General features: G+C 58.1%; 10 protein-coding genes across 10 annotated transcripts in view; 5 read left to right on the top strand and 5 right to left on the bottom strand.

Moving 5' to 3' along the window:
• Positions 1-54: 54 nt before the first annotated feature.
• On the top strand, positions 55-2961 carry GMORB2_3755 (glycylpeptide N-tetradecanoyltransferase; the record flags this gene model as incomplete). Its single annotated transcript, XM_035465731.1, has 3 exons — positions 55-1362; positions 1457-1795; positions 2209-2961. The coding sequence occupies 3 exons, from the start codon at positions 55-57 to the stop codon at positions 2959-2961; spliced, it is 2400 nt and encodes a 799-aa protein (XP_035323568.1).
• GMORB2_3754 (alpha/beta hydrolase fold) lies at positions 2092-3274 on the bottom strand (the record flags this gene model as incomplete). Its single annotated transcript, XM_035465730.1, has 2 exons — positions 2092-2955; positions 3107-3274. Coding segments are annotated over 2 exons (1032 nt in total), but the record flags the coding sequence as incomplete, so codon positions are not given.
• A 636-nt stretch (positions 3275-3910) lies between these two features.
• Positions 3911-4966, bottom strand: GMORB2_3753 (oligosaccharyltransferase complex subunit delta (ribophorin II); the record flags this gene model as incomplete). Its single annotated transcript, XM_035465729.1, has 3 exons — positions 3911-4150; positions 4238-4519; positions 4637-4966. The coding sequence occupies 3 exons, from the start codon at positions 4964-4966 to the stop codon at positions 3911-3913; spliced, it is 852 nt and encodes a 283-aa protein (XP_035323566.1).
• Positions 4967-5876: 910 nt separating this feature from the next.
• GMORB2_3752 (Peptidase family M28) lies at positions 5877-7172 on the bottom strand (the record flags this gene model as incomplete). Its single annotated transcript, XM_035465728.1, has 2 exons — positions 5877-6426; positions 6541-7172. 2 exons carry the CDS (start codon positions 7170-7172, stop codon positions 5877-5879), a joined length of 1182 nt encoding a protein of 393 aa, XP_035323565.1.
• A 1304-nt stretch (positions 7173-8476) lies between these two features.
• Positions 8477-9957, bottom strand: GMORB2_3751 (ethanolaminephosphotransferase; the record flags this gene model as incomplete). Its single annotated transcript, XM_035465727.1, has 4 exons — positions 8477-9460; positions 9544-9669; positions 9733-9842; positions 9936-9957. The coding sequence occupies 4 exons, from the start codon at positions 9955-9957 to the stop codon at positions 8477-8479; spliced, it is 1242 nt and encodes a 413-aa protein (XP_035323564.1).
• Positions 9958-11093: 1136 nt separating this feature from the next.
• On the bottom strand, positions 11094-11827 carry GMORB2_3750 (Conserved hypothetical, protein; the record flags this gene model as incomplete). Its single annotated transcript, XM_035465726.1, has 3 exons — positions 11094-11474; positions 11562-11650; positions 11725-11827. 3 exons carry the CDS (start codon positions 11825-11827, stop codon positions 11094-11096), a joined length of 573 nt encoding a protein of 190 aa, XP_035323563.1.
• A 2622-nt stretch (positions 11828-14449) lies between these two features.
• Positions 14450-15251, top strand: GMORB2_3749 (PX protein; the record flags this gene model as incomplete). The annotated part of the gene is made up of 3 exons (XM_035465725.1): positions 14450-14884; positions 14981-15140; positions 15238-15251. 3 exons carry the CDS (start codon positions 14450-14452, stop codon positions 15249-15251), a joined length of 609 nt encoding a protein of 202 aa, XP_035323562.1.
• A 1049-nt stretch (positions 15252-16300) lies between these two features.
• GMORB2_3748 (uncharacterized protein) lies at positions 16301-18804 on the top strand (the record flags this gene model as incomplete). The annotated part of the gene is made up of 4 exons (XM_035465724.1): positions 16301-17021; positions 17123-17596; positions 17912-18237; positions 18796-18804. 4 exons carry the CDS (start codon positions 16301-16303, stop codon positions 18802-18804), a joined length of 1530 nt encoding a protein of 509 aa, XP_035323561.1.
• Positions 18805-19824: 1020 nt separating this feature from the next.
• Positions 19825-24755, top strand: GMORB2_3747 (transcription initiation factor TFIID subunit 2; the record flags this gene model as incomplete). The annotated part of the gene is made up of 2 exons (XM_035465723.1): positions 19825-23517; positions 23610-24755. The coding sequence occupies 2 exons, from the start codon at positions 19825-19827 to the stop codon at positions 24753-24755; spliced, it is 4839 nt and encodes a 1612-aa protein (XP_035323560.1).
• Positions 24756-26148: 1393 nt separating this feature from the next.
• Positions 26149-26526, top strand: part of GMORB2_3746 (paired amphipathic helix protein Sin3a) — a gene marked incomplete at both ends in the record, with an annotated part of 5204 nt that continues 4826 nt past the window's right edge. Inside the window, one exon of the mRNA XM_035465722.1 lies at positions 26149-26367. Coding sequence (XP_035323559.1) covers positions 26149-26367 — 219 coding nt within the window. The remainder of the gene's footprint in view (positions 26368-26526) is intronic.

Here is a 26526-nt window from a genome sequence, read left to right as displayed (position 1 = left end):
GATCGACCGGACAGACATCGCAACGAGAAAGACGACAAGGACCGAGACAACGCCATGCCTGCGCAGGGAGACAAGTCGGACAAGAAGGCGGCCGACGAGGCCAAGGTGGACGTCAAGGGCAAGCAAGCCGAGGTGGAGTCCGAGGGCTCGGAAGACGAGGAGGACGAGCCTGCGACTGCGACCGCGACCGCGACCGCGACGACCGAGGGCGCTGCGGCCGGGCCGACAGAAAAGAAGAAGAAGAAGAAGAAGAGGTCCAAGAGGTCCAAGGTCAAGGAGGTGCTGACGGGCAAGTCGGCGGACCCGGAGGCGGACATTCAAAAGGCCATCTCCGGTCTGACGCCCGAGCAGGCCAAGGAGCTCATCGCGCTGAACCCGTCGCTTGCTCGGGAGCTGGAGTCGTCGTCCGGCAGCTCGAATCCGTCGGCGGACCAGACGGCCGAGATGCTCAGGAAGCTGAGCATGCAGGACATCATGACCGGTCTGGCGTCGGGCGGCAAGAACGTCAAGGAGATGGGGGCCTACAAGTTCTGGCAGACGCAGCCGGTGCCCCGGTTCGGTGAGGACGAGAAGGCCTTTGAGGAGGGGCCGATAAGGGTGCAGACGGTGGACGAGGTGTCCAAGGAGCCGGCGGCGCTGGTGCCCGGCTTCGAGTGGGTCACGCTGGACCTCAACGACGACGGCGAGGTCAAGGAGGTGTACGAGCTGCTCAACGGGCACTACGTCGAGGACGACGACGCCATGTTCCGCTTCAACTACTCGCCATCCTTCCTGCGCTGGGCCATGATGTCCCCCGGCTGGCACAGCAGGTACCACGTCGGCGTCCGGGCGACGCAGTCGCGCAAGCTGGTGGCCTACATCTCGGCCATCCCCGCCCACGTCCGCGTCCGCGACCGCACCGTCCTCTGCTCAGAGGTCAACTTCCTCGTCGTCCACAAGAAGCTGCGCGGCAAGCGCCTCGCCCCGGTCCTCATCAAGGAAATCACCCGCATCAGCAACCTCAACGGCATCTGGCAGGGCGTCCACACCGCCGGCATCGTCCTGCCCCGCCCCGTCAGCACCTGCCGCTACTTCCACCGCGCCATAAACTGGCAGAAGCTGTACGAGTGCGGCTTCAGCCCTCTGCCCCCCGGGAGCAAGCCCCAATACCAGGTCCACAAGTACGCCCTGCCCGAGGCCACCGCCACCCGCGGCCTGCGCAAGATGCAGGAGGAGGACCTCGATGCCGTCATGCCCCTGTTCCAGAGGTACCTCAAGCGCTTCGACATGGCTCCCGAGTTTACCAAGGAGGAGATGAAGCATTGGTTCGTTCCTGATGTGCCAAAAGGGGGTGAGGAGGTCGTCTGGTCCTATGTCGTTCAGGTAAACTCCTCCTTCCCCCCCTCATCATTCTGCACTTGGCTTCTTCCTTCCCACCCCTTCATTGCACACAGTAAGCTTGCTGACACGCACGCAGGACAAGGACGGCAAGATCACCGACTTCTTCTCCTTCAACTGCATCGAGTCATCCGTCATCGGCAACAGCAAGCACAGCGTCGTCCGCGTCGCCTACCTGTGGTACTACGCCAGCGAGTCGGGACTGCAGGAGCCCTACGACCGCTCCGCACACAAAGACCGCCTCAACTCGCTCGTCCACGACGCCCTCATCCTGGCCAAGAACCTCAAGTTCGACGTCTTCAACGCCCTCAGCTTCATGGACAACGGCCTCTTCCTGGAGCAGCAGAAGTTTGGTGCCGGTTCCGGCCAGCTGCACTACTACCTGTTCAACTACCGCGCCCACTCCATCACGGGAGGAGTCGATGCTAAGAACCAGCTCGACGATAAGAATCTATCTGGCATTGGTTTTGTCATGCTCTAGGTGGAGTGGATTCACACGCGCGCACGCGCTCACACACGCGCACATATATATATATTTATATACAACGAGTTCAGCGATGGAAATGTGAAGGAGAAAAAAGAAGAAGGATACGTCCAGAACTTGTGGCAGAAACAGAAGAGAGAGAGAGAGAGAAAAGACGTAAAAACGAGAATACAGTGAATCAATCATCCATCATATGTCGTACGTCATCGTAGAACGTCCGTCTTGATCGTCTAGATCTGTGCCCAGGCCTGCAGCTTCTCATCGAGGAGCTCGTTGAACCACTTGCAGCGGTCCATGACAGGCGCATGCGACATGTTTTGGACAATCATACCGGTCCCAGGCTGTAGAGCATCGATGAGGCGGCGGCCATTCGGCACCGTAATCATGTGGTCGTCGGTGCCGTGCATGACAAGGATGCGCTCACGGCCCACAGCGTCGGCCATATCCTTCAGCTGCTGGGGGCTCTTGGAGTGCCACTGCACGGCGACGAGCTGGCACAGGAAGCCGGTCCTTGTGAAGACGCCGGGAGCTCGGCGCTTGGCCAGCTCCTGGGCCTGGAAACGCTGGAAGTTGGAGTCGAACATGCCGTACGTGACGCCGGCAGCGCAGCGGGGCGTCGTGTCGGGGGAGGGCACGTCTTCGGCGTCCGGGGCACCCAGCCAGTCGTCGTGGAACAGCTTGCGGGCCGTGTCGGCTATGCTCTGCTCGGTCGACTTGGGGACGAGGAACCCGGCCCGCTCGACGAGGTACTCGCGCAGGGTCGTCGTGTTGCTGACGGACGCCGAGGTGCACAGGAGGGAGAGGGAGGCCAGCCTCCGGGGCGCGAGGCAGGCCACCTCCTGGGCTATCATGCCGCCCATGGAGATGCCGACCAGGTGGATGTCGCGGGCGTCGCCGCCCCAGCCGACGTGGTCGATGACGTCGAGCACGTCGCGCGCCATCCCGCTCGTCGTGTACCGCCCCAGCGGCTTGTCGCTTCGCCCCATGCCGCGGTTATCCAGGATCAGGACCGAGTAGCGCGACCCGTGGTCGTGGCCAAAGTAGCGCGTCTGACGTTGCCAGCTGGCCAGGACGCCGGCGAGACCGCTGATGAGCTTTAATTTTTGTCCTTCCCCCGGAGGAGGGACGGCCAGTCAGCTGGTCGGGATATATGGACGGTAACTAGGAAAGCCTAGAGACCGGGGAAAAGAGAAACACACAGACAGACAGACAGAGAGAGAGAGAGAGAGAGAGAGAGAGACGTACAACAAGCTTGATCGGCCCATCGCCGTGAATCTCCCAGGCTATGTTGATGGGACCACCGCGATCCTGGGCGGCAGGACACAGGCCACTCCGGTGAGGCTCGAGGGCCCATACTGTCGACCCGTAGGATGGGTGGTTGATCGTCTCTTCTAGCGAGGGGACCTTGAATGGCCTAGACGGAGGGGATTGTCACAAGTCAGCTTCGGGCCAGGCGGGAGCCTGTCAAAGCGCAGGTGAAAGTCAAGGGAGCACGTGCATGTTTGTGACCATGATGGGCGCGCGCGGTGTCGCTAGGAGGTTTATGAAAGGGAAGCCGAAAGATTCAAATCGTGTTGGAGTGGTATTTTCTCCTTCTTCTTCTTCTTCTTCTTCTTGTGTTATTTAATATACGAGCAATATCAAGAGGTTTGGCAGCGGAGAATGAGCTGCTGATACTTGGGGAGGCTGAGATGGTTGATGACGATGCAAGAGACTAGGGTCGGTCACGTTGAGAGTGGACCCGTTGATGACGACAACCAACAGGTACACGAGACATACGGATTGAACCGAGATGGAACAGAGTCGTTGCATTTCATCTCTATAACCTCGGTAGTTTACAACAACCACGTATCCCTTTTTCGAGAATAGAGTAAAGAGAAACAAAAAGTCATAATGTACAGTTAAATCGCTTCATGCGTTATACTGATTCCTTCCCTCTTTTTTCCCTTCTTCATTCATGTCTTCCCCTCTGTCCTTCCTTTCATAAACCCCCCGTGCAAATGCACCAGATCGATTGCAAGTTTGATGCATATTTCCTCACCGATTTACCTACCTCTCGCCAGCCAGACGACGAGACTGCACCTCACCGAGGGCCTTGGATCCGCTGAGGACAGCGACGAGACCGACGGCGCCCATGAACGGCAGGACAGAAAAGAGCTTCAGGCCGCTGTAGTAGAGGAAGAAGACGCCTTCCATGGCGATAATGGAGCCCAAGAAACCGACATGGGCGATGGGGGCGTTGGACAGGGCCTCCTTGGCGTGGGACAGGTTACCGCCGATCACGGTCCACTACATACTCCAGTCAGTATTTCTCAGGAAGAGGGAGAGGTGAGGGGGAGGGGGGGCAGATATAAATATAAAGCGGGGGAGACATACGCCGATGAACAGAGCCGGGACCGTCGCAACGACAGCCAGGGAAAAGACAATCGAGACAATGATGGGGGGGCTCTTGGGGTCGCCACGGAATATGTGGTGGATATTGGGCTGCTTTCCGTAGCGCAGGGAGGGTTCGACGACGGGCGTGTTGGCATTGGCGTCGAGCTGGAGGACAATGTCGAAGGCAGGCGAGATGGTGGCCTGATCCGAACCGAAGGAGCCGAGAACGAGGCTGGCCTTGAGGGGTTTCGGGGAGACCAGAAGCTGGACGGGGAGGTCTTTCTGCGACTATTTTTTTTTTTTTTGGTTTTACCCACCAAAGCATTCAATCAGCCAAAGAACCACACACGGGCGCGGGCGGACTTGGAAAGATATGGAAATAGAGAGGTAGAAACATACAATCTCGACAGTACCCTTGCCAGAGCCCTTGAGTGTCAGGGCAAACGGTGCCTCGAGGCCAGACTCCTCCCGCACCATGAGGAAAGCCTGGTGAGGCTTCTTGGCGCTGGATCCCGACTTGGTGGTGAGCGACACCTTGAGCTTGTCCGTGTGTCCCAGGACGACGGGCTCCGCGGCCGGCCTGCTGTCGGAGAAGGTGTGGGTACTGTCGACGACGCCCGACTTGGCCACGGCCTGGACCGATGCGTCGCTGAAGCCCCACGACGAGGCGGCGGCGGCTGCGGCCGCACCAGCCAGGAGCGTGAACGTCGAGGTTACCGGGAAGCGCATCGTGACGGGGAGGTGGAAGACCTGCTCCTGCGGGTCGCTGCGGGTGAGGCGGAGAAGTGGAAGGGTCCGTGTTGGGGGGTCCCTCTCTTTTGGTCGGTTTGCTGGAACTTCAATGTCTGCTACGGCTTAGGAGCTTGACAAGCCGATAGTAGAGAGAAGAGTGAGAGTGAGAATGAGGGAGCTTGTGGTTTACGTGGTTCAAGGGCCGAGCTACTTGATTGGTCTGCGCGGGACGTTGTGGTGGAGACGTTGTGCGTCAGCGTCTGGGGGTCCCTTTACACGCTTTCACGACATTGTCTCCTTCATCTTGGCATCTTTGTCTTGACCTTGACTTTTGTTAGGCTCTATTTTAATCTTGTTCACCATGATTGTGCATGCCAAGAGCAGACCAACGAAACGACCCTTCATCGGCCACGAGGGTCGTGCGTGGTCAGGAAGCCATAGAGACCCTCCTCCTTCCTTAGAGTACGCAGGGGTCGTGGGGGCCGCCATTGATCTGCCCAGGCACAAGTGTGCCGCTCTCCCGAGAGGCCCGTTCCCGTGTCGGAGGAGAGGGCCTCCACATGTACGAGGTGCAGTGCCCGTATCGGTAGGTAGCCTTCGAGGCTCCAACGTCGGCAGCGTCAGGGAAGAACACACGGGCAAGAGGGAGCTCGAAGCCAGGCAGGCTAGCGGCGTGGGCGGTACTCGTCTACGCAATGCAATCTGTAGCGTTCCACAATGCAGCTTTGTATGAATTTGCGAGGCGAGACGGCGATTCTCGCGCCCGTCGAAGTTGCCTCCGGCGGCCCCTCCCGGGGAGGAGGGGAGGCTCCCTACATCAGTGAAGAATGAGAAGTAATACTCGCTTCTAACAATAAACACGTCACGTCAACAGAGTCAGCATGGTACCCGAGCCATGCTGGTCTCATCACAACTCCGTCCTCCTACTACTACTGCTCTCCGTACTGCTGTGTGACACATCCGGCGCGGCCCTCGCCATCTTGCCGGTAGCAGGCATATATTCGCCCAGCTCGAACCACTCGACGGTGAAGGCCGTGACGATCTTGGCCCAGTCCCGACAGGTAGGCAGGTCGAGGTGCTCCCCGTCGTCGTCCATGGTGTGCCAGAGGCCGTAGGGGAAGGGCGAGGGGATGAGGTGCAGAATGTCCACGCCTCGCTGCATGAAGGGGACGTGGTCGTCGCCGACGCCGCTGCGGCCGAACAGGCTGGCCGACTTGTCCGAGTCCGGGAGGAAGACGTGGCCGGGCTGCGACTCGAGGAGGGACAGGTCGCGCATGCGCTTCTCCAGCGAGGCCATGCTACGGTAGGCCCAGTGCGTGGGTAGGAAGTAGGACGGCACCGTCGGCTTGGGACTGCCCAGCAGGTCGAGTAGGACGAACAGGCTGATGGAGTGGAGGGGGGTGCGGTAGGCGGCCGAGACGTCGTTGGCCTCGCGGGACCATTCTTCCGCTAGGGATCTTTTGTTCACTCGTCAATCTATATCCTCACCGGTGCTCGCACTCGTATGACTCGGGAAAAGGAAGATGCTATTTTTTTTCTGGAGGGGGGGGTCGGGGTTGGTTGGAACTTACCGTGCACCATAGATGGAATCGGTATCTGTCCAGTGTTCAAAGGCTTCCTCCCCGTCGAGAAAGATGATCTGCACGCCCTTGCTCTCATCCTCGAGCCCGTCTTCTCCGCTGTCCTGCATGGCCTTCCACCTAGTCGTGAGGGCGGCATCCACGCTCCGGGCGACGTGCATGAGCATAGCGCAGGGGGCCGCGCTGTCGATGGCGCCCACGAACCCTTCGGGCTTGCTCAGACTGTCAAAGTGGGCGACGAGGGTCAACCTGCTGGCGTCGCCCTCGCGCGTGACCCATGGGGGGTCTCTCCGGAAGATCCAGTTGACAAAGGGGACGTCCCTGTCGCCGGTGGCCGGGGTCTTGGACGTTGAGTTCTGAGAGACGACCGTCCAGTCGGGCAGGTCGGCGGCGAAGAAGTCGACAATGTGCCTCTGGACGTCCAGCGACCCCTGCGTCCCCGGCACGCGGGGTCGGAGTATCGGCGCCAGCAGCCTCCCCGAGTGTATGTCGAAGTCGTCTCCCGGCGACGGGATGCGCCGCAGCGCCTCGTCCGTCACCGTCAGCGTCGACGTCCCCGACGGGAAGAGCAGAGCGGACGAGGCCATCAGGACCCTGAGCCACCACGTCGTGTACGAGGGCATCTTGGGGTGGGAGGAGAGAGGGGAAGGAAGCTTCTCTCCACCACCTGCTCTCGTTCGCCCGTCTTCGTCTTCGTTTCGCTCTTCCTAGTACTCGTAGTAATATGCGCCGCCACGGAAAATCGGTCAGGGCGTCTCTGTCCGCGTCCGCTCCTTTTCCCCCCCTCTCTTTTCCGTGCCTGCGGACCTGCGGGCTCCAACCAGGATTGTCGAATCCCGCCGCGAATGATGGTCTGGTGGGGTCGTCTGTTCCGTACGCCGGTGGTTTGTCTATCAGGGTGAGACTAGCAGCAGCAGTAATTTGGTCCGTTATTGCTACTGATGCTACTAGTAAGTATCACTAGGTCGTAAACTGGTTCGTTTTGGTAATGATGGACCGAGCTGGCGTCAGACCTCGAGGGTTTACGGCCGTCGTTATCGTAAGATGATGCTCTCTCCTTTTTATCTAGGCTATTATTATAGCTGCCTGTAGCCACCATTGCTGGTCCGGCCTGGGATCTTGGGTTGCCGATCCCAGCAGCCTGGTGTGCCTGACCCTGCCACGCAACGCACTATTAGTGCGGCACTAATAGGGGTCTAGGCCTAGCACATTGCTCCGGTTTCACACGCAACTCCCCCTGCTCTACTCCGTAATCTGCATCACTCCAGATGCAGGTCAAGAGAACGACATCAATCTTTCATGTCCTACTGCTAGTATTATCACTGCTAAATACTCATCTGTCATCTGTACATATAGCAGGGTAATAAATATATTACAGATAACTTCAGAAATGCTACTTCTATCGATAAATAAAGGTATATTCCAGAACCGGGAAAAAGAAAAATCGTTTCATAATAATCCTATCACTTCAATATAACGAAACAAGAAATCACAGATGCTCCAACGCCCAGATCATGCATCTTCCAGGCCCATCATGCCCTGGAATCGATAGGTTGAAAGTCGTCGCTATACTACAGTGTTGAATTCCGGGAGTAATCGCACTTGCGCCGTCTCTCCTCTATTTTCTTCGTCGCCTCGTCCTCCTCCTCGTCCTCGTCCTCCTCCTCCTTCTTCTTCTTCCTCTTCTACTTCGGAATTGACTTGATCGCCTCTGGATGGTCCCGGTTGACACGGCAGTCGCTGCCAATCAGGGGTTCACCGAGGATATCATCGAGGTTGGTTGTCATCGAGGGTGTCATCCAAAGAGGGTCGTCCATCATCTTGGCCAGAGGTTCGCAGCGCATCGAAAGGTATGTCTCAGTCTTTTCCAAGGTCCTGACTATCCGGTCTCCTGTGGAATGTATCAGATCCTCTGTTAACGGCCCGCTCACATGCCCTTTAGGCGAGCCTCGGCAGCCTCCTGCTTGTCCTTGGGGACGGTGAGGGCGCTGATGCCGAGATATTCGCATATGCTGGTGATGACCAGATAAGCCCAGCGGAAGTAGACGACGACGGAGAAGATGAAGTAGGCCCACAGGTAGTACAGCTCCAGCTGGGGGGTGATCTGGGGGAGGCCGACACGAGGCAGGTTGCCGAGGACGGCGCCGCCAATCAGCGGGTTCAACATGACGGTCCAGTAGGGGAATGGTTGGCGGGTGAGATGGGCCAGGATGACCTTGGTGGTCAGGCGGCCGAACACGAAGGACAGGGTGAGGCATAAGAGGACAAGGTGGTTTTCGGCCATCAGAGTGCTGTAGGGCGAGTAGACCCAGATGCCGATGGACAACGTGAAGACAGCCATGGGCAGCCACTCGAGGAAGACGGGCGCAACGGGCAGGTGCTTGGCCCGTCTGGCTTTGACAACATTGTACACGCAGCAGGGGACGTGGCCCGTCAGGAGAGATCCGACGATGATACCCACCCACAAGTCCATAAATGTTGTGTGGCCGAGAGCGGCGCCGATGGTGGGCGAATACGGACCGATGGCAGCGGCCAGGGGCTGCGTGAAGACGCCGGGGCCGTAGTGGCCAGCCGCAGCCATGACGCCGGCGGCGATGAGCAGACCCTCGGTGGGGCCGTTGAAGTATCCCAGATACAGCGTGTGCGTGTGGTATGTTTCCCAAGTCGAGAAGAACATGGGCAGGCAGGGGCACAGGGCGGTGAAGACGCCGACGCGCGACGTACCGAGGCCCATGGCGGCCGTCTCGAGCAAGCTGGCCAGGGTGCAGTTGAGCGAGTCGATGCCGTGGTCGAAGAGCTCACCTAGACCACTCGAAGTTCCCGTCCTCCTGGCCTGCTTCCCGTCCACATTGTCCATGGTCTGGTACATAAACAGGCCAAAGGCGAAGCTGTAATATAGCCAGGTCGGACCCTAGATGTCGGCAAAGGTCAATACATATATATATAGCTGCTGGCTGCGCAGCCTCTGGGGGCGGGAAGGAGGTGGGTTCGTACGGGTCCGACGAGGTCTGGCATAAAAATGAGAAGAAGGCCGATGTTTCCGAGGATGAACAAGAAGCCCAGGAGGGTCACCATGTTGGGGGCGAGCCATAGCGGCAGGATCTTGACAAAGGCATTCCACTACACAGAGAGAGATGGGGGGTCAGCGAACGCCACCGGATGCAAGGCCAGTCAGGAACATACCCAAGGGCCGAGGATATACTTGGACACGGGCGACAAGTCGACACTAGAGTACTTGTAGGTCCGGAGGTGCGAGAGTGCCTCGTCCGAGACGCACTCGGCGACAGCCTTTCCTAGATGGCGGCGGCGCGCGTCAGTTCAGCAAGGCGTTCGGCAGAGAGAAGGGAGAGAATGGTGGGGTCCGAGATGGTGGGCGGGTTTCTTACTCTTGGTGATGGTCAGAGACATTTTCCGACGTCCTTTCTTCTTGCCAATCTCGAGCAAACCAAAGAGAGGATGGATGGATCGATGCAATATCCAAAAGGGAAGCAGGAAGAAGCTGGCGACGGTGCGATTGCACAGTGTACCGGGGTGGCCAGAGGGGACGAGCCACTTATTTCGTTATTAAAAGAGAATTAGGGGACCGACGGCAATGGGGAGGGAAGGTACGGCGCGGCGCGGTGGGTGGCTCTTGCCAGTCTCGTGCAGAAAAATGGGTAAACGCGCTCCCCGTCGCCTCAATCTGTTGGCTTCCTTCGTTTGCCCCTGTGTCGAAGAAGAAAATATCGATCTAGACACCATGTCCCTAATGGTCTATTACCGGGTACGGAGCACTGGTAGCAGCACAGGTAGCATTAGTGTTAGGAGTAGCATTATCCTTCTACCGGCGGTCTGGACCAGAAAATCAATTGTTAGGGGACGCTGCGTCACGGTCGATGGCGCTTAGCAATGTCCCCGAGACTAGGGGTCTGAATAATGTTATACCTGTAATCCGTAATCCGTACTCGCAGACCGCAGTGTCCCCCTTCCGTGTATATGTACGTCCCAGTCGCACTACCGACTGCGTCTTAGTGGATGCATACAGTGGCTTCCAGTGGGGTTCCCATCGACCTCCAGCTCAAGCACGTGAAAGGTGCGCTGGTATCGTCATTCAATGGACGGGCGGGCATGTTTCCTCTGTTTGTCAGCATGTCAGCACCCCCTCCCTTATTCCCCAATCTCGAAGTCCACATTGTCAACATCATCAAACATCCTCAGTAATACAGGTCGAACGACGACTGCATGCATCTTTTCCGTTGGGGCCCCAACCTCCCTCTTTTCCCCGGTCACATGGAGACGGCCTTTCCCTATCTGTGTGTGAACCATGTTCGAAATATTGATATCAAATTTCGCGTTCATTATATTAATATTACCAATTAACCCGGATTTGGGTATGCGGTATCCCAGCACCGATGCCAAGAAGGAAAGCTACCCCCCCCCCCAAAAAAAAAAGTAACAAGCTAGCAGGACATGAGGACAGAGAGAAGAGAAACACCATGAACACCGGATGCGAAATGCACATGTAGGTAGTGCCATCCTACCACGCAACAGGAAAAAAAAAATCATCACAGCAGAATGGCAAAGCCGACGAACATGCCCCCCAGGACGACAGCGGTACCGTACGTCCGTCCGAGAGCCAGCGTCGCGGCGGCACCCTCGTCATCATCGCTGCTGCTGGTGCCGGGTCGGTCGTAGATGGTGGTGTCATCTGTCGCACTGGCTGTGGCAGCAGCAGACGTCGAGGTGACGTTGACGCGCGTGGGGCTCTGGGCGCCGCAAGGGTGGTTCTGGCGGCAGTCGGAGGCGCACTCGTTGTTGTGCTCTCCGCAGTTGGCGACACATTGGGTGCCCCATTCACGGCAGACGAAGTAGGGGAGGGTCAGAGAGTACTCCGACAGGTTGGGCTTCTTGTTGTCACCGCACAGGCAGCCGTAGGTGAGGGTGGCCTGTCAAGAGGAGTCACCTCGTCAGCCATTGCTCCTCTCGCCCGGACATGGTGATGAGCATCGATGCCGACGGCATAGTTGACTTACAGAGTCGCAAGTGTTGACGAGTGTCGTTCCCGGCTTGGTCTGCTGGCAGATCAGAGGGCATGTGTCCTTCTGCGTGACGCACCACGCATCTATCCGTACACATTCACGTCAGCCTGCCGGTATCACTGTCGGACATGGTCCGGCTCGGACGGCAGGGTATTACCTCGAACGTCAGAGTCCACGCTGTCAGGGTCGATCTTGTACTGGGCTTGGCCGACAGCCACGAATAGCGTGACCACGGAGACGAGGGTGGAACGGAACAACATGATGCTAGGGGTGAGATGCTGCGAGGCTGTCTGCCGATACGTTAGCAGGAGAGCCCCACGATGACAGTCATGTCCGAAGATGTCCCACTGACCTGATGAAAGAGGACGATATGCAAATATACAAGAAGGAGACAAGGGATATAGAGAAAAGAAGAGATGAGATGGGATGCTATTGAGATGAGGGGGGGTTAAAGAGAATAAGATTGGCAGAGGGGAGAGCAAAGGGGGATCGTGCCTTTTATGAGCGGGACCCTTCTGTGGTATTACAAGCCGCCCGCCGAGCCGGGGATAGGATTGCTTCGGGGAAGTGACGGGACAGGGGGGCACACGGGCTCACAATGATACCTGCACAGCTACGATGGAGAAGGATAATGGCAGTAGTATAGTCAGAACTCAGAAAGAAGAGAAGTCTAGGCGAGGTTACATTGAGGACATTATACGACGGGAGAGGTCCATAATGCAGAGAGACTCGGAAGCAACTGATGATTCCCTCCCATCTTCTCTCTCGTTTCGGTTCGAAGTTCCGGTTCGGAGTTCGGTTTAGACTTCTGTCTCTCTTCCTATTCTTATTCTTCTTCCTCTTCTCGTACTATGCAGAGCCAAGAGGCGCTTGTTGGCGCGAGTCTGCGCCGCCGCCGCCAGTAATGTAGCCTCCCTCGTGTGTCTTGTCTTGTGTCGGTCTGGGAGGAAGGAGAGAGGGGGGGGGGATATTATACACCCCATCCATTCAGCAACGGTCATTATGTTCCATCCGCCGCCCCCCGGTCTCATACTTTCAGGATGGAATTCAGAAGGGGGACGGGAAAGAAGATTTTGGGGGAAGAGTCTTTGCTTTGGGAGATGGAGAGGGATGCTGTTATTGTTGTCATCGTGGTCGTTGCTGCTGCTGTTGCTGTTCTTCTCCTTCCTTTCCTTCATCTTCTGTTTAGAGTTGGCTGAGAGGCGATGATACGGGATGAACACTATTATCGTGTTTGTTCCCGTCTCTGCACATCTCGGTGGGGTTCGACGCTGCTGGCTTGCTATTATGCATATGCCAAGTGCGTTCTAACCCACCCTCGCCTCGGAATTCGAGAGAGGCAAAGATGCGTGCATAGTCGTCGGGCATTCTACCTTGCTGCATAAAGGTAGGTCAAACTCTCCGCACGGGTGGGGGAACCAGCTCGTATTCAGCAGCAACGCCCGCACCAGTCGCAGGTGGACTTGGGAGATTTTGCTGTCAAAACGGCAGTGGATAGATGCTACATCGACGGACGGGTCCCTCTGATAGTTGTCGGTGCGGTAATAATACTACGAGTACTTCATGTGCATGTATACTATTACTAGTAGTATCATCATTATATTGCTCTCTCCATCCCTCTCTCTCTCTCTCTCTCTCTGTCTCTCCTTCTTCCCCCGCCCCTCCTCCCCATTCCCATTCCCCTCTCTCCCTCCTCCCGTCTCCCTCTCTCTCTTCCACTCTCTCCTTCCTCTCTCTCTTCACCTCTCCTTTCTCTCTCTCTTCACCTCTCTCCTTTCTCTCCCTCTAACCAGAGTCGTCTCTGATACTGGTGATAAGTCTGAGTAGTATACCGGGGAGAGGTCGGGCTGTGGCGGGAACCGGATTGGCGGTGGCCGTCCGTGCTACGGTTGCTACCCCATCGAAGAAGGCCGGGAGAAGGGAACGGCTGGGTATTATTGGATAGTATTGGGAGCGACTGGGGTTGTTCTTTCTCCTTAAGCTTCCTGAGCCATTCACGAGTACGAGTATTATCCTGCACGTCGTACGATAGATACGTCGTATTACCTGGTACGTGCGGAGAGTTCCAATCTTGGGTTTAGAGGCTGGTAGCAGCTGAAATATCGGAGCAGAGGGGAAAAGGAGAGGACCGTGACACTGGTATGAAGGTCAGGGTAGATTGTACGAGTATGTCTAGGAATCGATACTCACTTGCACCGTATAATAGCGATCTCATCCGTACGAGTAATGAAAAAAAAAAGACAAGAAAACGTGCATTTCTGTCTATTCCCGTCAAGACATGGGGGGGAACCTCCTGCAGTCACTCCGTAGTAATACAGATTACAGGTTAATATATACTCGCTCGTAGACTGTAGTAGTGGGGACATCGCCATCATCATCTTCATCACGACAACGAGCGCCGAGTACGTATACTCGTAGTAGCCACCTCTAGGTATTGCTTGATATCTATTACATGTAATCTGCATCAAGATACGGAGTACGAGACTACGAGTAGAGAGAGTCCCGCCCAGCCGGAATTGATGAATCCTCCCCCTCCTCAATTCCAATGGCAATCGCCCCGCCACCATCTCATACCCTTCCGCCACGCCACACACGCAAGACGAGCAAGACGCTAAGGGAGCGATAGGCCTAGACACCACCACGATCTCTCTCTCTCTCTCTCTCTCTCTCCATGGACCAGCTCCCGACAACGATTGCGACCCACTCGTAAAGCCCGAATTGCATCATCAAAACACACCGCGCCCAAAACGTACATGATACATATACGCACATACAAGCATCTCTACCACTGCTCTCTTCCACCTGTATCCCGACTACGACACCCCCCGCCGCGTGCCCGTGCAGTCTAACGAAGCCTCCGCCCTCCCAAGGCTGAAACACGCATGCCCGCCACCTCACAGCCAGCCGGATGGCGTCAGCCCGTAGATCAGGATAGCGGCGCAGACGCCGTCGGGAATCCAGACGATGACGTCCAGGCGACCGGTGGTAGCGGCAGCAGCAGCAGCAGCAGCAGCAGCAGCAGCAACCGTGACGGCCTCCCCCTGAGCCCCGGCTCCGCCGTCACAACGCCGCCGTACTGGACCGCCAACAAGTCAGATAACAACGGCCACCAGCGCACGCCTTCGAATCAGTCGTCCGACTCTCTGCCCGCCGGGGCCATCACGCTTCGCGACAATGAGACGCTCGAGGATGACGATCGGAACACGGCTTGCTGGGCAAGGAGCGTCGAGATTGTCGACCATATCGTTGTCGGTGGGAGTACCATCTCCAACATCGGAGCCTTTGTCGTCTGGATCATCAGGGTCGAGACGTTGACGGTACGGTCTTCCTTCCCATGCCTCTCCTGCCATCGCCGCTCAAGCTGCCGTGCAGGACGGAGAGGAGAAATACAGGTCGTCCTGACTCCAGTACAGGGAAGCTACATGAATATTCGCAAACGATACTCGGAATTCGACGACTTCCGCCACCGCCTCATCGTCACGTTTCCCAACTTTGAGACTACCATCCCGTCATTGCCGCCAAAGAGCGTCATATCAAAGTTTCAACCACGATTCCTGGAGAGGAGGCGTGCTGGTCTGCAATATTTCCTCAAGTACGTTCTTTCCGCTTCCTCCCCTCTCTGCTATTCTCTCTGGCTATGTGCCTTGGCTGGCTGGCTGACCTCCCGCAGCTGTATATTACTGAACCCGGAGTTCTCGGGTTCGCCGGTCCTCAAGGCGTTTCTATTTGATAAAGAGTGACTTCACACATGATGTCTTTCTCTTCCGGCAGCGTCTGAATTGTCCTTGTCTACTACTTCTTCTGTATATATCTATACATATATCTCTACGTATATCTATACATATATCCATACATATATCCATACATATATCCATACATATATCCATACCTTGAGGAGCACGCCTGTCTGCCTCTCACATGACCCAAGACAGCCCGTTCTGGCAGCGAGATTGTACATGCGCGATATCTACGTCTATGGAGCTGCCAACTGATCCACCAAAAATGACACTTTCGAGCGATTCGTATCGGCTGAGCCTTTTCTGCTCGTACATGGTCTTGACCACGGAGAAGTGAGCGTTTGATGCGACCAGATCAGATCCGATACGTCGTGTGTAGGCACGTGATTGTTGTGGCCTGACGCGACATTTGATTTAATATAAAACCTTACCGAGTGTTTGTGATTCACATGTAGACCACGATACAAGGAAAATCAGACCAGTTGTCGAGGGCCACTTACAAGATCGAAGATGATCACCAAGCCCATCAATATCTGGAGACTCATACCCCTCGGCGGCCTCGCTTCCTCAGAAGTACGATGATACAGGGTAAAGCTCTCCTGAGAACGATGGACGGCAGGAGCAGAGCAGCCGAAAAGCGCAAGAGCAGCGTCTACAGCGCCATTGCCTCCGCCACACCACTGTAATAATACCTGTAATACCATGGAACCCCCCAGCCGGCAACACCGCTGGAGAAGGAACGTTCAGGAGGAACTCCGACGCCTAGAAAGTGGTCAAGTCCGCTAGAAAGGGAGAAAAAAATAGAGATAAAAAATCACCAGGCTAGAAAAGAAGGGCGTGTCACGAAACAATCGCGACCAGGGAAGCTCTCAATCAATCGACGACAACAACAATCACTGCTGAATCGACCACGACGGGGAAAGCAAAAAGGAGACAAGAAATTTCGTCATCGCATGCCGAGTGAGAAGACGATGCCAGGTCTCCTCGCGGCTGTCCATGACCTCCGTCACCCGCTCCTCTCGACGAGCTGAGGGACCTCGCTTCCCAGCAGGCCCGCCACCGATGACGCGCTCCCGCCCTGCCGGTGCTGGTGCTGGTGCTGGTGCTGGTGCTGCTGCAGGAGGCGGAGGAGGCGGTGGCCGTCCCAAGCGAGCGCTCGAGTCTGACAAGAATAACACTCCCATCGAATACGACTACGATTACAACTATGATAGCGTTCCATCCAAGAAGGCTCGCATCGCTGTTCAGATAATCGGTCAATCTGGCGTCAAGGCAGACAAGTTTGCTCCTCCTACTCCTGCTGCCACCACTAAAGCCAGGGCACCTCCGTCGCCACAGTCGCCTCCGTCACAGCCACCCCAGCATCCAGGCCGCCAGGCCACCAGCGCTGCACCGTCCCCTCGACCTGCTGGCGCCCTCACCCCGGCCGCTGCAGCCGCTGCAGCCCCTGTAGCAGCAGCGGCCCCAGCACAGCGATCGCAAGCGACGACGACGTCGCCGCATCCCCAAGGAGGTGGCCAAAATGGCCCTTCAAGGAGCAAGTCTAAAATCACCAATGGCATAAGACATGAGTTGGATCGCCTGCAGCCGGATGAATCGGCCAAGAAGGAACCCGGCCGCAAGTTGCGATCCCAGGAAGCGACGCGCTTCAAGAGCGAGCTGGCCTCTTACTTTCCTGAGTATGATGAGGTTATTGGCAATGATCCCAAGGAAGAACGTGCGTATCCTATCCTTACTGCATCCATTGCGTGCACAGTCATCCGTCTGTTCATTCTGCATGTGCGCTGTTCCAATCATCCGTCTGTTAACGCACTGCAGATATGCTAAACGCCGATACACCGATTCTGGTACTCGACTCGAATGATAGGCATCGCGATGCTGCTGCACCGGGAGCACACATATCCCCACACAGCACATCGGTTGGCAGCACTATACGAGGCTTCGGTGACGCGCTCTACACGGATGTCGTAGATGCCCAGCGCATCGACTTCAGCTTCCTGGACGCGCAGCATAAGAACAAGTCTCTGGACGACCCGTTGCCAGATAGCTTGTTCCAGCCGACCCATAAGCGTGCCGAGCGTCTGGAGCGATCCATCAGAAACGCGGAAAAGGGCCGAGCACAGCATGAAAAGGACCAGATCATCCGTCTGCTCGAGAGCCTACAGGGCCCCGACTGGCTGCGGGTGATGGGGGTCAACGGCGTCACCGAGACGAAGAAGAAGGCGTTTGAGCCGGCCAGGAAACACTTCATCCGGGGCTGCGAGGCCATCATTGCCAAATTTCGCAACTGGAGTTTAGAGGAGAGGCGGCGAAAGTTGGAGTCAAGACGGGCATCAGCTGACAAGGCTGGCCTGAAGAAGAGTAAGAAAAGAGCAGGGAGGAAGCAGCAGGTAGAGGAGGAGCGGCTGGCGGAGGGGGTAGAAGAAGAGGAAGAAGAGGAGGAGGACGAAGAAGAAGAGGAAGAAGAGGAGGAGGAGGAGGAAGCAGAAGAAGAAGAGGAAGTAAATGAAGAAGGAGAAGGAGGAGAGGAAGGAGAAAAAGGAGAAAAAGAAGAAGAAGAAGAGGAGGAGGAGGAGGAGGGGGAGGAGAAAAAGCAAGAAGCTGAAGGAGAGGCGGGAGAGGCAGAAGAGAAAGAGGCAGAAGACGACGATGCCGACAAGAGAGAAGATGGGGACGACAGCATGGGCTTCGACGAGAGCTCATCGGCCGGGGACACGAGCGAACCGCCTTCGCCTGCCAAGCAGTTGCGCGAAGAGGCTCGGGCTCGATCGAAGCTGGCGGTCGCTAAGCAGATGCCATCACCGCAGAGATCGCGAGCACAGCCTCCGCAACCACGGCAGCCGCCGTCACCCCCGAGGGAGTTCAAGTCCTTCTTCGCCAAGAGGGGAGAGCGGGATAGTTCCCTGAACCGCACGCGGCGATCGGGGAGGAACGTGCTCGCCTGGGGACTGCCCATACCTGATATGCCCGAGGCAGACTTTGATCTGCCAGTGGAGTATAGGGATGAGGAGACGCTGAAGGCACGGGCGAGAAAGAAGCGTAGGGATAAGCGAAGGAGCAGATAGTGAAGCATGCTTCTGGCTTCTCTGCCCTCCCTCCTCTCTTCATCTTTTTCTTTCCCTTTCCCTTTCGTCTTTTTCTTTTTCTTTTTCTATCTTCAGTCCCCCCCCCCCCCCCCCCCCCCCCCCCCCCTTCATGTTGTTGCTGTTGTTGTTGTTACTATTCTCATTATTTCTTGCTTTCCTGGGAGAAGGATGTATGATTACTCAAGCGGATGGGCCGGTGTGNCGAAGGAGCAGATAGTGAAGCATGCTTCTGGCTTCTCTGCCCTCCCTCCTCTCTTCATCTTTTTCTTTCCCTTTCCCTTTCGTCTTTTTCTTTTTTTTTTTCTATCTTCAGTCCCCCCCCCCCCCCCCCCCCTTCCTCACTTTTCATGTTGTTGCTGTTGTTGTTGTTACTATTCTCATTATTTCTTGCTTTCCTGGGAGAAGGATGTATGATTACTCAAGCGGATGGGCCGGTGTGTCCAGAAAAGAGATACCTGGCAAAGGACACGGCGTATAGGATTTTTTTTTGTTTTGATTTTTCTGATTTTTTTGTTTTGATTTTGGGGATTCGTCTGTGGACTAGTAAGGAGTATGAGTAGCGATGGATATGGTTCGGTACGTTGGGATGTGTGGCGATGGGTGGATGAACGAATCCACCCACGATATCCACGGTCCGAATACGCTTATAATATTTCCATTGAGAAGAAGTCTGGAAAATCACTGCAACTGCCGGTTGTGCAAAGGTGCTATCAATTGCATCGCACATGTGCACGTATATTATTTTTAGCTGTCGTAGCTGTCCTCGTACTTTGGTCCTCGGCATTGGGGGGGGGGGGTTTGGGGGTTGGGGCTTGGTTGGGACGCGATCTGCCAAAGCTGAGAGCTAAGATTCGTGGAGCAGAAAAGTGGACCGTGCGCCTTCTCTCCGTACGCCGCGAGAGAGTTTGGAGCTTCTCGGACCTCGTGCATATTATCGAATTCTGTCAAGCGCCATACTCTACGACAGTCTTTCTTCTAACCCTCGCTACGGGGAAATGACCATGACCTAATATCAGAACATAGAAAAACACTCTCGTTATTTTCCTTCTTCTTTTCCCTCTCAATCCGTTCACCTTTCCACCCCGCACGAACGCACAATCCGGTAGACCGACGAAGGCAACGTGCACCGAGCACCAACAACCGCAGGCCTAACCGATCACCACCACCCGCGTCGCGCTTGCCAAATCACTATGCGCACGGACAGCCATATCTGAAGTCGGATACACTGGAGTGCGTGAGGCGCAGACGCGGCTCAGGTCGATGGTTGGAGTCGGTGTCTGGCTCTTGACTTAGTTGGCGGTGTGATTGCGAGCGCCCGCCGCCCCGGGCCGCCGCCGCCTTCACGCACGCGAGTCGACGACGACGACGACGACGGCATAGAACCGAACCGAACCGAACAGACGAGACGAGAAACCGAGAACTGACAGAGGAAGGATGCCGGGTGACGGTGAATCGGAGCGACACCCGCTCCTGGCCGTGGATGGCGACCTGCCGCCGGTCGAGGACCCTCCCGTGCAAGAGTACTTCGTCATCAAGCAAGAGGTGACCCTCGACATCAACTTCCGCGACCGACGCATCGACGGCACGACGGACATCTTCATCGGGATGCTCAACGAGAGGCTAGACGAGGTGTCGCTCGATGCGGCGAACTGCAAGGTGGACACGGAGCGCATCACGGTGACGGAAGTGCGCGACGTCCACGGCGACACCCACGAGGGCCAGAAGCGCAAGGCCGTCGCCAACTACCGGGATCCCTACAAGAGCCTCGAGCATCCGGACAACTGGAACTGGACGGCCGAGCACCACGATCTCCGGCGCATGCGCGCCCGGAATCTCTTCCACAGCCGCAAGGTCGACGTCCCCGCCGAGGGCAGGGAGGCCGTCGGCTGCACGCCCGCCTACTCGTCGCTCAAGGTAAACCTGCGCGGCAAGGGCGACCAGGACCGCCCGAGGCTCATCATACGGAAGTCCACCAACAATTTCGAGTCGTCGGCCAACTCGGGCCGCAAGCAGTACAAGATATCCATCCCCTTCTCCAGGAAGAACCCCAGGGACGGCGTCCAGTTCGTCGGCGTCGACCCCCTGGACCATCGCTACGCACACGTGTACAGCCGCCACTCCATCCAGCCGGGGACGGCGTCGTGCATATTCCCGTGCCTGGACGACCACGGCTCGCGGTGCGAGTGGAAGATCTCCTTCCGGTATCCGAGAACCCTGGCCGACGCACTCGAGAAGCCGGCATCGCACAAGACGGCAGGCAAGGATGGCTCCTCCGACAAGGACAGGAGCATCGAGATGGTGGAGGAGGACAGGCTCAGGGAGATGACGGTCATCTGCTCCGGCTTCCTGGTGGAGGAGATGGTCGATCCCAGGGACGACCGCAAGAAGATCATGTCCTTTGAGCCCGAGAAGAAGACGTCGGTCCAGAAGCTGGGCTTCGCCGTCGGGCCTTTTGAGCACGTCGACCTGTCGGCCGAGTTCCGCTCCGAGGAGGACGAGATCAAGCTGGGCACGAGTGCCCTCCGGGTCCACGCCTACTGCCTGCCCCGGCGGGCGGAGTGGGTTCGCAACACCTGCGTTGCCATGACCATGGCCGCCGACTTCTTCAGCTACACCTTTGCCAAGTACCCCTTCAGCAACTTCAAGCTCTGCTTCCTCGAGGACATGGCGGAGGACACCACCCCCCTGCACTCGGTCGCCTTCGCCAGCACGCGTCTGCTGTACCCCGAGGACGTTGTCGACACCGAGGCTGAGGTGACGCGCAAGCTCGTCTTGACGTTGGCGTACCAGTGGATCGGCATCAACCTCATCCCCAACACGCGCAACGACCTCTGGCTCATCTTCGGCATAGCCCACTACATGACGGACCTCTTCATGAAGCGTCTCTGCGGGAACAACGAGCACCGCTTCCGGATGAAGATGATGTCGGACCGCCTGGTGGAGCTGGACATCGGACGCCTGTCGCTCTACGACCTGGGCCCCAACCTGCACCTGGACGGGTCCGAGATGGACTTTATGAACCTCAAGTCGGCCCTGATCCTCTTCGTCCTCGACAAGCGTCTCGTCAAGGCATCCGGCGGCCACGGGCTGACCCGCATCCTCGCCAGGTATCTTACCAAGGTCCAGGTGGACAGCGGCGACAGCTCCGCCATCCTCAAGACGGAGGACTTCAAGGCCAGGTGCGAGAAGGCGTCCAGGAACCGGCTCGAGGCCTTCTGGAGCCAGTGGGTGTACGGGTCCGGGTGCCCGAGGTTCGACGTAAAGGCCAAGTTCAACAAGAAGCGGCTCTGCGTCGAGCTGACCCTCAACCAGATCCAGTACCAGACGGCCAAGAAGGCCGAGCTCGAGAAGGACGACGTGCTGCGCATCATCAAGGAGCGTCGCGCGGGCGCGCCCGTCGGCCCGGTCCAGCCGCTCTTCACCGGGCCCATGACGATCCGCATCCACGAGGCCGACGGCACGCCGTACGAGCACATCCTCGAGATACGAGAGGATGCCACGCGGCTGACCAAGTTTGAGATACCCTACAATACGAAATACAAGCGGCTCAAGAGGACCCGCCGCATGAAGGAGAAGCACGCCGGGGCCGCGAACGCGGAAGCCGCCGGCGAGGGTGCCGAGGACGCCCTCCTCTACTGCCTGGGCGACGTGCTGCAGACGCCCGACGACCAGAGGGACTGGGAGCTCATCGACTGGGATCCCGAGACGGAGCGCAAGATGGACCAGGAGTCCTACGAGTGGATCAGGGTCGACGCCGACTTCGAGTGGGCGGCCGCCATGAAGCACACGCTCGAGCCCTACATGTACGTCTCGCAGCTCCAGCAGGATCGCGACGTCGTCGCCCAGCAGGACGCGATGCTCTACCTGGCCCACGGTCCCCTGCACCCCATAGCGTCGGGCTTCCTCGTGCGGACGCTCGTCGACAGGCGCTACTTCCACGGCATCCGCACCATGGCTGCCGAAGCGCTGCCCCGGCAGGCCAACATCAAAGATCTGCCCATGCTGGGCCTGCGGCAGCTCCTCAAGGCGTACCGCGAGATGTTCTGCTTCGACAGCACCAACCAGCCGCAGCCCAACGACTTCTCCAACAAGCAGCAGTACAAGGTGCGCTGCGCCATCATCCGGGCCATCGCGCAGGTCCGGGACGGCGGGCACAGGTGCCCCCTAGAGGCGCGCGTCTTCATCCTCGACCAGCTCCTCTACAACAACAACGAGGACAACCCGTACTCGGACCACCACTGGATCGCGCTGCTCGTCGAGGCGCTGGCCACATCCCTCATCCCCTCGCGGAAGGACGAGTGGTTCGAGCGCCAGCGCAAGGTGCAAGGCGAGGAGGAAGACCGGTTCCTCGCCTCGGCCCTGGACCAGATCGAGCGCGTCCTGAGGAGGGACGAGTGGACCGACTCGTACCAGAACATCTGGACGATTGCCGGGCTCGACGCCAAGCAGCGCCTCATGAAGGCCGAGGTGATACCCCGGAGCTACGCAGACTTCGGACAGTACCTGCTGGACGGGACGGCCGACGCCATCCGCATCAAGTGCTTCGAGGCGCTCATCGACCTGGGCGCCATGACGGACCCGGCCGTCTTCAGCCTCCTGCTCTACGTCCTCGCCTCGGACCGCTCCCCCTACGTCCGCAGCAGGCTGATCCAGGCCACCGCCCGCGGCCTGGCGGCCATCGCGTTCGGGGAGCACGCGCAGGAGCACGCGGCCAAGAAGGGCGGCGCCGCCAAGGAGGAGGAGGCAGACGCCCCCGGCGACATGGACCTGGACATGGGCACGGGCACGGGCACGGGCACGGGCATAGACGCAGACCCGCTCCTCGTCGTCCAGGACACGGAGAAGGAGGTCAAGGCCAGGAAGGAGATGTTTGAGCGCAAGGAAAACCTCGACGTGGCGCTCAAGGCGCTCAGGAGGGAGATGCAGACGACGTATGCTGCCGACGAGCGGCAGTATCTCACGGCCATGCGGAAGGCCCTGGATCACAAGGGATTGGGCCGCGCGGATGTCGAGTCGCTGCTCGACCTCGCCGCCATGATGTTTGAGGAGGCGCAGAGCTGGGTCGTCACGTTGAGCCTGCCGAAGGCTTGGGCGGCCGACAGGTCCGCTCAGCAGATGCCTGGTCGGGTAAGTTGCACGCGCCCGACGCGCACGTACTCTCTGACGGGAAAGGCCGATCTTGATGCTGACACTGCTCTGCTACTCACCACCCACTCCAGCTCATGGTCAACTTCAAGTCCTACTTCAGGACCAAGCCCAGGGACCCTTACGGCGCAGTCCCCGCGCCGGTCACGGTCGCGCCTGCCACCGCCCCTACCGCCCCGAGCGCCGCTACCGCCGCTACCGCTCCCGCCGCGCCCGTCGTCGCGCCCGCCGCCGCGCCCACCGTCGCGCCCACCGTCCCCACCGTACCGATCGGCCCGATCGGTCCCATCGGCCCTCCTGCTCCCACCGCGAAACCGGCCGTCGCCACCGGCACGGCAGCACCTCCGCTCCCGGAGCGGCCGGTGTCCCTCCCCAGAGCACCGTCCATCAAGCTCAAGACGTCGCGTCCGTCGCTGCCGGGCGGTGCCGGCACCGGGAACCCGCCAAGCGCTGCAGGCACGTCGGTGGCGCGCAAGCCGAGCGTCGACGTGTCGAGGCCCGCACCGCCTGCACCTGGGACAGCCGTGCCGCCAGCCCCGTCGTCGTCATCTGCCAAGCGCCCCCACCCGGACAAGGACGGCGGCAGCTCGCAGTCGGCGGCGAAGCGTCCCAGGACGGACGCGGCCAGCCACCAGCAGACCAACGGCCACGGCAGCGCGCCGCCGCGCAGGAGGAAGATGGTGACGCTCAAGACGCGCCCGAAGAGGCTTGCGCTGGCCCTCGGACGTCCCTGGCCTCCGCACTCGTCCTCGTCGACGTCGTCCTCGTCGTCGTCTTCCCGCGACGGGCCGAACAGGAAAGCCCTGCCCGGCCTGTTCAGGCGGGACAGCACACCCAAGAAGGAAGGCACGCCCGAACGCAGCGGCGGGGGGTTCGCCAAGGAATCCGTCCTGGCCAAGTCGATGCGCAAGCCTCTGCCCAGCACGATGAGCGACCCGGCCAGGAAACCTCTGCCCAAGATCGGATCCGCGGGCAGCGGTCCGTCCACGTCGCCGACGCCGTCTCACCTTACGGGGACGTCGGGGTCCGGGGGACTGCCGAAGCGGCCGTCCGTGCCTAAGCCGTCTACGCCTTCCGCCGTGGCGAGGAAGTCTGGCAGTCCCGCTGCGCCGCCGACGCCGTCGGCCGCGCCCGGATCGGCCGCGCCCGCGGCACGGCCAAAGATCAAGATCGTCAGGAGATCCCAACCTGGACCGTCACAGTCACCACCCGCTCCTTAGGGCACCTCGGGGTGTCGGGACGGTCTGCCGCGCTCTGCGAACAGTCCTTGCGTGAAGAGTTCTTCTGCGGACAGACACTGTATCATCAGCGGTTCTCTCACCTCCCCTCCCCTCCCCTCCTCTCCTCTTCTTTTTTTTTTGGAGGGGGTGGGGAGGGGGGAGGAGGGGATGGGATGAATCTTTCTCCTTTTCTTTTTTCTTTCTTTCTTTCTTTTTTAATGAAGACGTGTTATGGAGGAATCAGGGATGGACTACTAGCACGTAATGTTCCTGAGAGGGATCTGAGGCTAGGTATATCCGAGGCCAGATGGGTTACAGGAGGGAAAGGGATCAAGGGTTGATTGATGGTTGACTGATGAGATACTATACATTCATACGAGCAACATTCATCGTAAGAGAATAATCATCCATCGTGAATGATAATCGACGAGTTCCTTTGACGATGCCCCACATCCAAATCGGGCAGTCGGTGAGGCGGATCTACGGGGGAAATGATGGTGGAATTGACGGGACCCCTCCCCCCCCCCCCCCCCTGAGATACCGAACGGTTTAGCGTCGCAAGGTAGAAAAAAAAAAAAAAAAGAGGACAAGATTACGGAGATGAGAGTTTTGAGTTGAGGCATCTTATCAGCACGTGATGAGATTATCGCAGGTAGCCCAGCTTATGTTGGACGAATCCCAGTGACTCTCTCTCGTCACATCCGCTCTCGCCCTCGCCCGCCCTCGCCCGCCTCTCGCCTCTCCCCAGCCAGCCCAGCCAGTCCGACAGAGCCAGCCGAAGCAATCAGCCAAAGCGACCAGTCAAAGCAGAGAGGGACCCCTTCACAATCAACAACTTTCTACAGTCACACCCTCGCACCTCCTTCTTCTCCTCCTTCTTCTTTTTTTACTTTTTTCTTTTTCTTTTTTCGGGGGGTCTTTTTTTTTTTTTGCTTTCCCCTTCACCTTGTCTCGCAACAGAGGGTAAAACAGCAAGACGACAGAGACCAAGACGGAGGAAGGGAGCCTCCTCTCTCGCATATCCTTACTTCTTACTGTTCTGAGAGCTTCCTTCAAGCGTCTCTCATCACCCCTACACCTCTCTCCCTCCCTCTTCTCCCGCTTCCTTTCAGATGCACACATGATACCCGGCTCATGTTTCTGTAAGTCCTGATCCCTTCTGGCCTGCAATATAGCCTTCCAACCCAGTCTTCCCCGACCCAGCCCCGGCTGTCCTTTCTTTCCTCGCGAAACCTTGCGCATGGCGCGCGTCGTCCTGCGAGGGCTGTCATCTACGTTGACGGGAATGCCTGGGACGGATGACAGCCCCCCAACCCACCGGGGACGGTCAACACCCAAAAACACCCCTTGCCATCCGAGTCTGACCACGCCATCTCGAAAGAATGAGAAGAGCATGAATAATAGTCAACACCCCCACGGTGGAAGCGGCGCGACGCCATACGATCGAGACCGCGAAATCGAAGAGAGGCACCGCGCCATCCAGCAGCACGAGGAGATGGCCCGTCGCGATCAGGAGCGCAGCGACCGGGAACGCGAACCGAACGAACGCTTCCAGTCGGCCGCCGCGCCTCATCACAGCAGCTCGGCCGGCTCCATCCCGATCCACCAGCCCGTCGCCTCGCGGACGAACAATCCGATCCACAGCCCAGGCGGCATCCTCGGAAACTACAATAGCAACGCGCCTCCTCCCGGCGCCGGTACCGGCGGCGCCAACTTTGGCGGCTCCTTGCAGCAGCAGCAGCAGCAGCAGCAGCAGCAGCAGCAGCCGCAG

Source organism: Geosmithia morbida (genome assembly GCF_012550715.1).
Source record: "Geosmithia morbida isolate 1262 chromosome Unknown scaffold_2, whole genome shotgun sequence".
Classification (NCBI taxonomy): domain Eukaryota; kingdom Fungi; phylum Ascomycota; class Sordariomycetes; order Hypocreales; family Bionectriaceae; genus Geosmithia; species Geosmithia morbida.
This window is presented reverse-complemented; position numbering and strand designations above follow the sequence as displayed.